Source organism: Megascapheus bottae, chromosome 1, assembly GCF_031878675.1.
Source record: "Megascapheus bottae isolate mThoBot1 chromosome 1, mThoBot2.hap1, whole genome shotgun sequence".
NCBI classification, from domain to species: Eukaryota; Metazoa; Chordata; class Mammalia; order Rodentia; family Geomyidae; genus Megascapheus; species Megascapheus bottae.
In genome coordinates, this window is record NC_143509.1 from 31,655,661 (window position 1) to 31,671,082 (window position 15,422).

A 15,422-nucleotide genomic window follows, 5' to 3' on the forward strand; every position below is an offset into this window, starting at 1 on the left:
CAGACATAGTAATTATCTTTGAGTGAAACATTCGAGTGTGTGTTTGTGTGTATGTGTGTGTGTGTGTGTGTGTGTGTGTGTGTGTGTGTGAGAGAGAGAGAGAGAGAGAGAGAGAGACAGTATGCGTATGTGTTTTCATGCCAGTCCTGGGGCTTGAACTAAGAGCTTGGGTGCTGTCCCTGTACTTTTGTGCTCAAAGCTAGTGCCCTACCACTTGAGCCACAGCTCCACTTCTGGCTTTTTTGCATAATTAACTGGAAATAAGGATCTCATCAACTCTAATCTCAGCTTCTTCAGTAACTAGGATTACTTAGTACTTGGGTATGAACCAGTGGTGCTCAGCTAAAATGTAATTTACTATTCCTTTGATTTTTAAGTAATTTTACAAAGGGGCTTCAGTTCTATATGTCAGTACATTAGTACAGTGCATCTGGACCAATATCCTCCCTTTCATCTCTGAATGAAAAGTTTTAACAAGAAACAGAACTTGTGAGAACTTTGGCAAACACTGCGGATGGCAGATAGCAAGTTACTCAAAAAATTTAAAAAGTAAACCCTAAACCCAGAAGTACCCTGTGATCCATCGATATCACTGTTGTGTAGTCATCCAGAAGATTGGAAGTCAGCAGACATGTACAGCCATGTTCTTTGCTGCACTATTCACTATAGCCAAGTCAAGTTATGGAGACAGACCAGAAACATTCCAATGTAAGACTGGATCAAGAAAGTGTGATGAACACACACACACACACACACACACACACCCCGCCACACCCACACCCCCCCCCCACACCCCCCCCCCCCCCACACACAGAGGCATTCATTCACCCATCTGGAAAAATAATAAGTCATATGTAAGGAAAAGAATGAACGTGTGGAAAAATTATGTTAAGTAGAGTTAGTCTGGTTCAGAGAGCAAAGGATACATGTTTTCTTCCACGAGCAGAGGCTGGATTTGAACCACAAACCTGTGTACATACACAAGTTCATTACAGGCTCGCTTGCCGAATGGTGGAATCACTGCTATATGTCCTATGAACAGTCTAATGAAATAAGTATCAGGATGCTGGACCATGTTTTATTGGGGTGGGGAGAGGTCAAGGAAGGAGGGGCAGATGAATGAAGAGAGGGAGCGTGGGTAAGACAGTCTTTATATTTACTGTACCTAGGTGAAAATAGAACTGGGTAACTTGAAGTGGGATTAGGAGAGGTGAAGAGGCGGTGACATTGATCAAGATACATTGTAATCATAAACATACATGGTGAATCAAAACCCCTTAAAGATAACTTAAAAAAAAAGAGTTGTTCTTGAACTGGGTGACAGTGGTTCACTCCTGCAATCCTAGATACTGAAGAGGCTGAGATCTGAGGATCGTGATCACAGCCATTTCTGCCAGAAAAGTCCATGAGATTCATATCTCCAGTTATCTAGCAAAAAGGAAATAGAAAGTTGGAAATGGAGCTCAAGTGGTAGAATGCCAGCCTTGAGCACTAAAAGCTCAGGGACAGTGCCCAGACCTTGAGTTCAAGCCACAGGACGAGCAACCCCTGCCAGCACAAAAAAATAGTTGTACACTATAAATTCTTATGAGTCAACCATGAAATTCTTCATGGTCTTCTATTGGAAAGAGTATAAACAATATAGGTATCTTCTCGTTTATGATTATTGCTGCACTATTCATAATATACAATGCTGGATTCATCCTGAGGATCAATCAACCCATGAGTGGATAAAGACAATCTAGTTGGTATATGAACATTATTTATTCAGTTGTACTGAAATAGAAAATTAGGTCACTTGGGGGAAGAGACAGGTCTGGAGAACATCCTATTCAGCAAAGTAGCAAGCATCCATCCATTTTCAATCACAAGTAGAATCTAAACCTGTAGCATACAATGGCATGGACACTGAAGTACTATTTGTGTGGAACCTTGGGAGAAGGAAAATGAGAGGATGAGAGAAGAAGAGTATAAACACATACACCTTCGTTGAAAGCATAATTATATTCACAAAGTCATTCTATTCACTAAAAGTTTAAGAAGAGGTTCTAGAGTAAGGGAGACCATGAAAGGGTAAAAGATTGGAAGAATACGGCCCCAGCTCCCCATCTTCCAAACATTCTACCACCATCTCCAAATGTAGGCAAACCAAATCTTGAATCTCTAAGGCTTCCAAGAACAATGTTGGTCTCAACCCTAGGAGGGGAACTCTCCTCTTCACGCAGGAATGTGAAATAAGGTTGCGCATAAGAGTGACTGAAATGAGGCTAGCTGCATAGGCATACTTTCCAAAATCAGGGGTGTGCTTTTGGCAGTCTGTTCTGACCAGCAGGTTAGAAAGGAGAGCCTGGGCATTGATGATGGGCTGGTTTGCAGGCAAGCCACCAAATTGCTCTCTTGATGTCCCTGTTCCTCAAACTGTAGATGAAGGGGTTCAGCATGGGGGTGACCACGGTATAGCCCAAAGATGTCACCATCACTTTCTTGGGGGTGTGAGAGACAATAGAACTGAAGTAGGCCCCCAGGCCTGTTCCATAAAACAAGCTTACCACTGACAGGTGAGAGCCACACGTGGAGAAGGCTTTGTATTTCCCACTGGATGACTGGACTCTCCGAATGGCAGAGATAATTCGAATATAAGAGTACAATATCACTGAAATCGGACCACTACCGAAGAATACACCAAACAGATATAACAATATGTGATTAGTAGATGGATCTTTGCAGGCCAGGTTGATTAATTCAGAAGGGTCACAGAAAAAGTGACGGATTTCTCCTCTTTTGCAGAAGGTAAGTTGTGACACCAGTAACAAGTGTGCCTGGAAATCCAAAAAACTAATAAAACATGACAGCAGAACCAACAAGCCACAGAGGCGGAGACTCATGATGAGTGAGTAGTGGAGAGGGTGGCAGATGGCCACCAAGCGGTCATAGGCCATCACAGCCAGCAGCACATTGTCCAAACATCCAGAAAAGAAGAGAAAGGACACCTGGGTCAGGCAGCCAGCGTAGCTGATGGATTTGCTGTGATTCCTCAGGTCCACCAGCATCTTGGGGACAGTGGTGGAGATGAAGCCCAGGTCAGCCAAGGAGAGGATGGAGAGGAAGAAGTACATGGGGGTGTGGAGGTGGGGGTCAGAGGTGATGGCCAGGATGATGAGCAGATTGCCCAGCACAGTGATCAGGTACATAGACAGGAGTAACCCAAAGAGGATGGGTTCCACTTCTGGATCATTAGACAGTCCCAGGAGCAGAAATTCCAAGATGGCGGTTTCATTCTGTGCCTCCATATTTCCTGGATACCTTGTGTGAGGGAAGAGATGGATGGAATAAATGCAGCAGGGTAGGGGTCACATGTTTAAAGGTCTATCTTCTGGATTCCAGTAATTTGGGATGATGATTCAGACTTCAAGTCTGAATCTTCAAGTCTGATACACATTAAACTTAAGCAGTATAATAGCTTGGGAAAGGTGTAAATGTTTTTTTTCTACAGAGCATTATACATTCAGAGCAGAATGGACACCTTTGGTTTGGTTTTATGGATCCTTTAAGAAATCGAACAGAAATTGACTTATAAAATGGTTAATTCCTCTGTACAACATCTTAATGACAAGATTAAAAAAAAAGAAATAGGGAAGTGGTGGTGTGGTTCAATGGGTAGGGTGGTAGCCTTGAGCTGAAGAGCTCAGGGACAACACCCAGGCCCAGCGTTCAAGCCCCAAGATGAACAAAAAAGTAAAAGAAAAGGAAATAGGGAAAGAAATGGAGTGCAGAGCTTGGATGCCATTGAATAGTAGTGTACTTTCCTAGCAACTTTGATGTCCTAGGTTGAATGTCTCATCAAGAAGGAAAGAAAGAGTGGAGGGAGGGAGGAAAGGACTGATGATGTGTGCGTGTGTGTGTGTGTGTGTGTGTGTGTGTGTGTGTGTGTTGTGTGTGCTGGTACGAGGACTTGAACTGAGGGCCTTGTACTTGCCTGACTTTTTCATTCAAGTCTGGCCCTGCACCACTTGAGCTATAGCTCTTTGTTGTTCTTCGTGGGGTTCTTGGGAATAAGAATATCATAGATTTTGCTGCTGGGCTGGCTTTGCTAGGATTATAGGTGTGAGCAACTGGCTTCCTGGCTCTCACTTTGTGTTTTAAACATCAAAAAGTCTTCTTTAAAAAGAGCTTGCAGCATCCTAAATACTTTTTTTCAAAAATCTTTTTTTTGCCTGTCCTGAGCCTTGAACTCAGGGATTGGACACTGTCTCTGGCCTTTCTCAAGGCTAGAACTCTTCCACTTAAGCCATGGCACCGCTTTTGTTGTTTTCTAGTTAGTAGTACTGAGGAATCGAACCTGGGTCTTCGTGAATGCTAGGCAAGCACTCTACCACTCGGCCAGATCCCAGGCAGCTTTTTATTTTTGTTTTATTAATATGGTGTATTGTTGTAGAGGTGATGTACAGAGGGGTTACATATGCACATGGCAGGTAGCAAGTAGATTTCCTTTCACACACTGTCTTCTGTCCCCTCATTTTATCCCAGTCCCTTTCTCCCATCTGTATCCACAAGCTGTATAGTTTATTTTCATCAGTGTTCAGCGAGCTCCACTGCTGCATTTTTTCATCCCTTTTCCCTCAAATTCTCTATCCTCCCACCAACCCTTCCAAAGGTGTACTCAAGAATACACCATACATAAATAAAGAAGAGAGAGTCATCAGACAGAGTTTGGCCTAGTTCTAGAGTACTTGCCTAGCATGCAAAGGCTCGGTTCAATTCCTTGGTCCCACATACATGGAAAAAGTCGGTAGTGGTGCTGTGGCTCTGGTGCTAGAGCTCTAGCCTTGAGAAAGGCCAGGGAGAGTGCCTAGGCCCTGGGTTCAAGCCCTAGGACTACAGAAACAACAACAAAAGAAGAACTCTCACTATTGCTTATGGGAGTAGATTTCATTTCTACAGTTTTTTTCAATTGATGGCACCACTCTTTAGAAAATATTTGCACCTCCTACTTTTCAAATGAATCCGTGAAATATATTTGCAACAGATAAAGTGGTTTTGGTTGTAAGGTCTGAAACATTCTCTGCTATTATTAATTTTCTACATTGATTTTTTCCCAAGAGGAAAGAATCCTTACTCTATCCAATATATGACCATCTTGCCCAGTTAAACAATCAAAACTGTCTCTCAACTCTTGTCTCTGAGACAGCTATACAGTATTTTTTGTTGGCTGTGGGGCTCAAACTCAGGGCCTGGGTGCTGTCCCTGAACCTCTTTATGCTCAAGGATAACACTCTACCACTTGAACTACAGCACCACTTCCAGTTTTTGAGTGATTTAATTGGAGACAGAGTCTCATGGAGACTTTTCTGCCCTGGCTGGCTTTAATAACTGATCCTCAGTTATCAGCCACATTAATAGCTAGGATTAGGGGCATGAACCAATAGCATCTAGCCCTACACAGAAATTTACATTGTGCATATAAAATAGAGCAGCATACAATTTTTTTCTGAGAAACACACAGTTCCTAGGTGCTGTAGATACGAGATGGGCAACAATATTCATAAGAATGAATTTTACATTATGTCATATTACTTTCTCAAGATAGGGTCTCACTATGCAGCCAGCAAAGCCTAGAATATGCCATACATTCTAGGCTGAACTCGGACTTAGGATTCTCCTCCTCAGTTTCTGGTGTATCTGACTTTGATCAACATATATGAGAGTTTTTTTCTACGACCTTGAACTCCTGGGCTCAATTATTCTTCTGTATCTAAGTTGTTGGGCAGTAGAGGTACCTGTTGCCTCACCTGGACTGAACCACTCTTGAAGGTGGAAGTATACTGGTGAAAGGCAATCCTGAGAACAGCTTAAATGCTCTTTGGTTTGATTATACTATGGAGGGATCAGAGGTTATGGTGCTTATGGGTGGTTCTATATGAAAGAGTGAAAGATCTTACGATCATACACACTTACATTGTTCATTCCCCCTCTTTTTAGATATATGATGACTTGCCAAACACTGGTGGCCATGCCTTTCATCCTAGCTACTCAGACACTGAGGTCTGAGGATTGTGGTTAACACCAGTATGGGCAGGAAAGAGAATGAGACTCTTTTCTCCAATTAACCACTAAAAAGCCAGGCGTGGAGTAGTAGCTCAAGAGATAGATTGCTAGCTTTGGGTAACCTAGCTTAGAGATAGCATCTAGGTCTTGAGTTCAAGCCCCAGGACTGGTATACACACACACACACACACACACACACACACACACACACACACACACCACAAATTATTCACACAATTTTTTACACTTGTAGATTATCAAATGGGAAATATGTGGTGTTATAAGAAATCTGTGTTACAGATATTAGTTATTTCTGGGTACTAAGCTGGTGGACACAAGGCACAGGTAAGTGAAGGCACAGTTCACAGATACCAAATCACATATGCTCTGTTTTTTCAAACCAAGGAAGCATTCGCTAAATATTTGGGAATATTAGGGGGTGGGGATTTTGGAAGTCAGAGTCTCATTATGTAATTGCATTTGTGACTTGTGGGTGCTTTTCTTTCCTTTTCTTTTCTTCTTTTCTTTCTTTTTTTTGGTTTTGGTCTTGGGAATGTGTTCTACTTTTTATCTCAGTTTGGCTTGGAACAGAGTCCGTATACTCCTAGCCAAAACTGAAGCTTAAGCACAAGTGGGAGAGTGCTACCTTTCAGCAAAAAACCTCTGGGACAGCATCGAGGCCATGAGTTCAGCATTGTCCCAGGACCAGCACACACTCTCTCTCTCTCTCTCTCTCTCTCTCTCTCTCTCTCTCTCTCTCTCTCTCTCTCTCTCTCTCTGTCTCTCTTTCTCTCTCTCTCTCCTTCTCTCTCTCTTTCAAACATGTTACACTTCTAAAAATTAACATGATAATGTAAATTGATCTTTTTTATTATAGAGAGAGGAAAGTGTAATCATACCGATAAAGAGGCAACAAGCTCCATTCAAACACATAAAACAAACAAAAACTACCTTAACTCAGATTCTGGGTCCTTGTAATCTTCTGGGAATGTGACTTATATAGCATAGTTATCACCTTCAAATCATTATCATCATCACCATCATCTCCCTCATCTTCATGACTACATCCGGGCTTTGGGGACAATGTAGACGTACCTATTTCTTGCTTTGGTGAGATAGATTGCCTACATAGCCAAGACATAGTAGGACAGGAATGCCTGCCTTCACATCAATAAAGACACAAAATTTCCTAAGCCTAGGAGTTGAATTGTATGTCCTGATACCCTCACATCTGAGTACCCGGGCATCTTGTTGGTCCTGATGAGGAAAAGACAGGATTGCCTCTGACTCTGTGCATCCAGACTGGACCTTGGGACTTACTGAGATGTACTTTGTCCTGCTGCAGCCATGACGTTCCCTTGTTTCATCTGTGATGATAGTTCAGGCTCTGTTCTCAGAGATGACTCGAAAAGAGAATGGCTCGGGTGCCTTCTCAAGCAGATCACCCTGGAGACAGAGAAACAGATTAGTCTAGGTTCTGACTTGCAATCTGTAGGGCAAGAGGGTAGAATGGGCTATTTCTAATTTTCTGATCTTGTGGCTCAATGCACAGAACACAATTAGTCCAATTATTAGACCAATTAGTCTCTGTTTTCTAGTCTCCAAGGTTCTGAAAGTCAGAATGAAGAAAGTCAAGGAGAAACATTAATTACTAGGAAATGTCTAATTTTTGTTTTATTTTAATACAGTGATTTTATTACTTATAGAAGCAATATATAAGGGAAAGGCATATTTCACTGATTAAGTTTCTTTAAAAATGTATTTTAATGGTGATATACAGAGGAGTTACAGTTAGGTAATGAGTACATCTTTTTTCTCCCGAATCTTACACTTCCAATCCCCTCCCACACAGACCACCCCCCCATCGAATTGTATCATTAGTTCATTCTCAACATAGTGAGTGTCACTGCTGAATTAGTTCATCCTTTGTCCTACCATTTCTATGTTCTCCCTTTTCCCTTCTCCAAATCAGGTAAACTTACATACAGAACAAGAGGTACAGAAATCAAAAACAGCAAGAAAAGGGTTTTTTTTTTGCCAGTCGTGGGCTTGAGCTCAGGGCCTGAGCACTGTCCTTGGATTTTCTCAAGGCTAGAGCTCTACCACTTGAGCCTCAAGACCACTTCTGGCTTTTTCTATATATGTGGTACCAAGGAATCGAACCCAGGTCTTTGTGCATGCTAGGCAAGCACTTTTACTACTAGTCCAAACTCTCGGCCAAAAAGGGGAAATTTTTTAAGCATCATTTTACATGATCATATGCAAATAGCTATTGAGCCCTTGTGATTCACTCCTAAGAATATCATCCTTGGATCTCACTGTGTGAATGTTCAGAGTCCTGTTTGATTGGTCATATCCAAGTGTAACTTTTTGGAAAGCACATTTTAAAATCAAGTAAAAAGTGGTAGCAATTTATGGCAGCTTTTTCATGTATTTTTTATTGTAATTAATAGTAAGGTTACATTGTATTTACCAGATAAAAGGTGCATTACTTCACAAACATTGATTCTCATGTCTTACTTCCCATTTCCCTCCCCCACCTTGCCTCTTGCTGGGATTAGGGGCGGAGTCAGCCCAGGATTTGAAGTCCTATGGGAAGAGCAATTAGGGAGTAACCACTGGCCCCGCCCCCTCGGAGTCTGGCCTTGTACCTGCCCCCAACTACCCCACAGGAGAGGGAGACCCAGAGCTTGGGGTCTCCCTGGACTCCTCAGCAGGGCCTCACAGGTGTTCTGAAGTCCCCTAGAGCTGAGGTGGCCCCGGGCCAATTTGGGCCACGTTGGTGAGGACATCACTGTGCCTCACTGCCTTCCATTTTATAAATTGTCCTCCTTTCCCTCGTTCCCTACCCCTCCCACCCCTAGGTGCCTGTACAAGGAGCACCAATGCTGCATTGTTCACCACCCTTTTCCCCTTATGTGCTGCATCCTCTCGGACCTCCCAAAGATGTGCAGAGGAACCAACCAAGCCCAAAGAAAAGAGAACAAGAAGTACCAAGGAAAGAAAAGATAGAAAACGAACAGAATGTCCCCACTATCACTCCAAATCATCTCATGCCGAGATCGCTGATCTCATTTCATCAAAGCACACAATTGTCCTCATAAGACCACAGCTTTTAAAATTATAAGAAATGTTTATTCTCTCATTCTATTAAGCCAGTATAACCCTCATCCCCAAACCAGAGAGAGATTAATCAAAGAAAGAGAACTATAGACCTATTTCTTTGATGAACATCAATGCAAAACTTCTCAACAAAATACTGGCCAAGCATCCTCAACAACTCATCCAAAAAATTATACACTATGATCAAACAGGATTGTGTATTGGTTCAATACGCAAATCAATTAATATAATTCAACACATCAACAGGAGCAGGGACAAAATAACATGATTGTCTCAATAGATGCAGAAAAGGTTTTGACAAGATCCAACACACCTTTATGTCAAAAGCTCTGCAGAAACTAGGAATCCATGGAACATTCCTCAATATAATAAAGGCTGTGTATGACAAACCCACAGCTAGTATTATACTTCATGGCGAAAAGCTAAAGCCATTCCCTCTAAAATCAGGAATGAGACAAGGATGTCCACTCTCTCCACTCCTCTTTAACATAGTATTAGAATTCCTAGCCAGTGAAATAAGGCAAGAAGCAAGTATAAAGTGGATCCAAATAGGGAAAGAGAAAGTAAAACATTCCCCCTTTGGAGATGACAAAATCCTGTATATAAGGAATCCTATAGACTCTACTCCCAAGCTCCTTGAGCTGATTCAAAACTTTGGAAGGGTAGCAAGCTATAAAATTAACCCTCAAAAATGAACTGCCTTCCTCTATGCCAACAGTGATAGGAATACGGCAACAATCAGGAAAGCAACTCCTTTTGCAATAGCCTCAAAGAAAATCAAGTACCTAGGAATTATCTTAACTAAGAATGTAAAGGACCTTTTTGATGAGAACTTTAAAATCCTGAAAAAGGAAATTAAAGCAGAGTAGAGGAAATGGAAAAATCTCTCAGGCTCCTGGATTGGAAGAATCAATATCGTGAAAATGACAATCTTGCCAACAGCTATCTACAAATTCAATGCAATACCCATAAATATCCCAATATCATTCTTTAATGAAATAGGAGAGGCAATCCAAAATTTCATATGGAATAATAAAAGACCCCTTACAGCAAAAACACTTCTTTGCAGAAAGAATAGTGCAGGCGGGATTTCAATACCAAACTTTAGACTGTATTACAGAGCTATAATTATCAAAACAGCTTGGTACTGGCACAAGAATAGGCCTGAAGACCAATGGAATAGAACTGAAGACCCAGCTATTAAACCACAGACTTATGGCCACCTAATCTTTGACAAGGGAGCCAAGAAAACAGAATGGAAGAATGATAGCCTCTTCAACAAGTGTTGCTGGCAGAACTGGTTAAGCACCTGCAGAAAATTAAAGTTGGATCCTTCTTTGTCTCCCTGCACTAGAATTAACTCCAAATGGATCAAAGACCTCGAGGTAAAAGCCAACACACTGAAAACTTTACAAGAAGGAATAGGAGATACAGTAGGCCTCGAAACTTTCTCAATAAGGACCAGGAATCACAACAAATCAGAAAAATGTTGGACAACTGGGACTTCAATAAACTGCAGAGCTTTTGTATGGCAAAGGACATAGCTAGTAAATTAAGTAGGAAGCCTACAGAGTGGGAGAAGATCTTCACCAACCATACAAAGGACAAAGGCCTCATATCTAAAATATCTCAACAGCTCAAAAAATTGAATTACTCCAAAACTAATCTCCAAAGTAACAATCATCCCATTAAAAGATGGGCCAAAGCCTTAAAGAGAGTCTTCTCTGAAGAAGAAACAACAATGGCTTATAGACACATGAAGAAATGCTCAACATCTCTGGTCATAAAAGAAATGCAAATCAAAACAACTCTAAGATTCCACCTCACTCCAGTTAGAATGGCCAGGATCAAGAAAACTAGTAACAACAGATGCTGCAGGGGATATGGCCAGGAGGGATCACTGCTACACTGTTGGTGGGAGTGCAAACTTGTTCAGTCACTATGGAAAGCAGTATGGCAGTTCATTAAAAGACTAAACATAGAGCTCCCATATGACCCAGCAATTCCACTACTTGGCATTTACCCAATCATCCAGAAACAAGGACATAATAAATCCACTAGCATAACAATGTTCATGGCAGGACTATTTACCATAGCAAAGATATGGAACCAACCTAGATGTCCCTCAGTTGATGAATGGATCAACAAGATGTGGTATTGGTACACAATGGAATTCTATGCTGCTGTCAGAAAGAACAACATTGCCCCATTTGTTAGGAAATGGAAAAACTTAGAAAAAATCATATTAAGTGAAGTAAGCCAAAGTCAAAGGAACTTAGGCTCAATGGTTTCCCTCATTTGTCATACTCATAGAAACCTTGGGCTCTCCTAGCAGAGATTTGCAATAGAGCAAAACCTTGATACAAAAGGCCATATAGTATGAAGCCAAATGATAGGATCCCCTGGATATAGAATCATACACCATATAATGAGTGATTGTTGTGCTTAAGGTACTATGTTATCTCTGATCTCTTTTGCTGTCCCTTGGTTATCCCATATTGTTACAGTATCTCAATTTGTTACCTGATTTATCAGATATATTTATATTTGGTTATTTGAAATTGGATAGGGAAGGGGGGAAAACAAGATGAGGGGTGGGGGTTGGGGGGAGGGAAATGTGGACCAAGACAGGTGGAAGGGTATCAATGTATGTGAATTAATGCACCTTCTATCTGGAAAATATCATGTAATCCTTCTATTCATTACAATAAAAAATATATGGAAAAAGATATGTTTATTCTCACATTAAACACTTAAAATCAAATTACTCTTTTTCAATAAAATAACATGACCAGGGGAAAAGTAATGCGAGAAGCATGTACAGCCCAGAGGGAAATTTTATTCATTGCCTTCATTCATTACCATTAAACTTTATCAAATTTAAAATGAAAGTAAGTGAGTATAATAAATGGTACCAGATTATATTAGGGAATGATAATGAAACATTAGGGTCCCATGACATTGCCATTTCATTTACAAAAAAAGTGAGTGAGACTGTTGGGCCTATGTTGCTTTGAGTTTGACTTACTTCAGTTAATATAACTTTTTCTAAGTTTTTATTTCTGTTTTAAAAATTTTATTGTCTGGATAATGTATAGAGGTGTTTAGTTACATTTGTCAGGTGGTAGATCTATTACTTCTTGCACATTGATACCTTTTCTTATGTTTTTGTCACTGTTTCCCTCCCCTGCCACATTCATTCCATTTCCATCGGCTGGGTCATATGATATGGAATTATATTAAGTTCTTGGTACTTTGGGGTAAACTTCAATGTAAAGATCACATTTGATTATAATTTGAATTTAATTTTAAGTTGTATTAAGTTCCCATTTTTTCCGTATGCAAAGACCGTATTTGGTCCTAAGTCCAGTTGAATGCTCAATATGCATCATCACAGGAAAGGAACAGTAAAGTACAAAGATATTGTTTGGAGGGGCTGGGGGTTTGGCCCATGAAGACCTGGGTTCCATTCCTTGGTTCCACATATATGGAAAAAATGTCAGAAGTGTTCCTGTGGCTCAGGTGGTAAAACTCTGTCCTTGAGAAAACCCCAGGACAGTGCTTAGAACCTGAGATCAAGCCTAGGAATGGCCAAAAAAAAAGAAAAGGGATATTGTTTGGGGACCACCTCCTAAACTGTGTCTTGAAGATCTCCATGCAAGTTTGGAGCAATGGCCATAACGGTGGACCAAACAATTTAAAATATCTGCAATCATGACTGCCCCTGGAGACTCTCATCAGTTCATTATTAAACAGAGACCATGCTATCTCATGTAGGGTCCTAGAAGCCTACATGATCTAATATTATCAAGTGCTAGTGCACAATAATTATGTTATTATTAATTATCACTAATATCATTATCATAGTCTTATTAATTAGAAGTGTATTATTTTAATAACTATTACATATCATTATTATATATTAGAGTATTATGATTAATATTTTATTAGTGTTTATTAGTATTGATATCATTATTTTCTCACTATAATGGACATATTGCATCTTTCTCTTTGAGAAACCTATCAAGGAACCCTGATAATTTTGGAAATGATTAAAAAAACCAAGCGGAACTGATAGAAAGAAGACCTCGTAAGGACAGAAGGACAGATTTTCAGGGACGACCCTGGTTATTATTTGAGTATAAAAATTCAGTCATAGCTGGGTGTGGTGGCTCGTACCTATAATCCTAGCTACTCAGGAAGCTGAGATCTGAGGATCTTGGTACAAAGCCAGCCTGGGCAATACAAAGATCTCTAATTAATCACTAGAAAATAGGAAGTGGGGTTGTGGCTCAAGGGTAGGGTAGAAACCTTGAGCTGAATAGCTCAGGGACAGTGCCCAAGCCCAGGGGTGGGGCACTAACCTTGAGCTGAAGAGCTCAGGGACAGTATCCAGGCCAGAGTTTTAAGGTCCATGACCCCTTTCTCCCCCCAAAATTCAATCATGTTGAGATTTTCTAAGAAATACAGCCCAACGTGTACTTATCTATATTATCAACTGAATTGAGGCTTCACACAGGAACTTGACATTAAAAATAAATCTACGAAGTGGCGCTGTGGCTCAAGGGGGTAGGGCAGAAGTCTTGAGCTGAAGAGCTCAGGGACAGTGTCCAGGCCCAGAGTTCAAGTCCCATGACCGACACACACAGACACACACATCTACACACACACACACACACACACACACACACACACACACACCCCAATCTAACCTCTAGCCACCCTTAACATTTTTCTTTTTTGGACACAGATTCATGAAATTTTTTAAAGAAAGAACCCACCATGCAGTTTCTGCCTTACTTGGTTTACAAGAACAAAACAGATGGTGTAGACTGAGCTCACACAGGAAACGTTACTCAACGAGGCAGGTCAATTCGGGGACCAGATTGAAATCATAATCGGGACTGTAATATATTATCATTGGATTTCGCCATTTTGCGAGTGCGGAACTTGGTGATGAACCATTCCAGGTCTTTGGGCTCATTGGTATGTCTACATTTTCATTACTTTTTGAAACCAAAGTGTTGATACAATCACAGAGAAAGCTTCCCAAGGAGGAGCCGCTTCAAGGCATCCTTTATCTCTCTGTTCCTCAAACTATAGATGAAGGGGTTCAGCATTTGTGGGACCACAACATACATCATCGAGGCCACCATATTTTTAGTGGAAGAATTAGCCATCTCTGAGCTCATATACAACCCACAAGCTGTCCCATAGAATAAGGAGACCACAGAGAGATGAGCCCCACAGGTAGAAAAGGCTTTGTGTCTTCCCTTCATGGTGGGGATCCTCAAAACAGACGAGACAATCAGGGTGTAAGAGAAAATAATCCCCAAAAGGGGAACACCAGCAAAGGCACTATTTGCCACGTAGACAAGAATGGTATTGATAGAAGTGTCAGAACAGGCCTTGTGCATGATCTGGACGAGCTGCAGAAGAAGTGGGGCAGTTCAAGGTCGGTGCAGAAGGACAATCTCAGCAGCATGAGGCTGTGGAGCAAAGCGTTCATGGAAATAACAAGCAGGGAAATTATAACCAGCAGGACACAGAGGGGGGGATGCATGATGGCTGTGTACCTCAGAGGGTGACAGATGGCCACATAGTGGTCATAGGCCATCATTGTAAGGAGACAACTTTCTAACCCACTGAAAACCAAGACAAAGCAGACTTGGGCAAGGCACCCAGCAGAGGAGATGCTGTGGTCCTGGGCCTGAATGTTCACCAGCACCTTTGGGATGGTAGTGGTGCTGGTGCAGACATCAATGAAGGAGAGACTGGACAGGAAGAAGTACATGGGGGTGTGGAGGTGGGGGTCAGAGCTGACGGCCAGGATGATGAGCAGATTCCCCAGCACGGTGATCAGGTACATGGACAGGAAGAAGCTGAAGAGGAGGGGCTGGAGTTCTGGGTCATCTGTGAGTCCCACAAGGAAGAATCTAGCTATTGCTGTTTGCTTTATGACTTCCATGCTCCCTCTGGAAATTACTGGAATAGATAAAGTGAAATGTGGGAGTCACACGAGCTACTTGGAGGGCAGAGATCAAGAGGATCACAATGTCTATGAGACTCTTATCACCAATTAACTACCCCAAAACCCAAGAGTGGAGCTGTGATTCCAGTCCTACACTGCCAGCCTTGAGCTAAAAAGCTAAGACACCATACCTATGCCTTAAGTTGAAACCCCAGGAACAGCACAAAAAAGAAAAACGAAGGCTGGATTAATGTCTTACAGGAAAAATAAGTTTTGTGCTCTT

The 15,422-nt window shown here is 41.4% G+C and overlaps 1 protein-coding gene and 1 pseudogene across 1 annotated transcript; both read right to left on the reverse strand.

Annotated features, from left to right (window-relative positions):
• Positions 1–2,333: 2,333 nt before the first annotated feature.
• On the reverse strand, positions 2,334–3,290 carry LOC150068876 (olfactory receptor 7E178-like). Its single transcript, XM_090329422.1, has one exon. The coding sequence runs from the start codon at positions 3,288–3,290 to the stop codon at positions 2,334–2,336; it is 957 nt and encodes a 318-aa protein (XP_090185548.1).
• Positions 3,291–14,201: 10,911 nt separating this feature from the next.
• On the reverse strand, positions 14,202–15,136 carry LOC150068877 (olfactory receptor 7G2-like; annotated as a pseudogene).
• Positions 15,137–15,422: the final 286 nt, after the last annotated feature.

What these genes read in the sequence shown, in the direction of transcription:
- LOC150068876 (XM_090329422.1), bottom strand. Translation starts at nt 3,290, where the DNA reads ATGGAGGCACAGAATGAAACCGCCATCTTGGAATTTCTGCTCCTGGGA.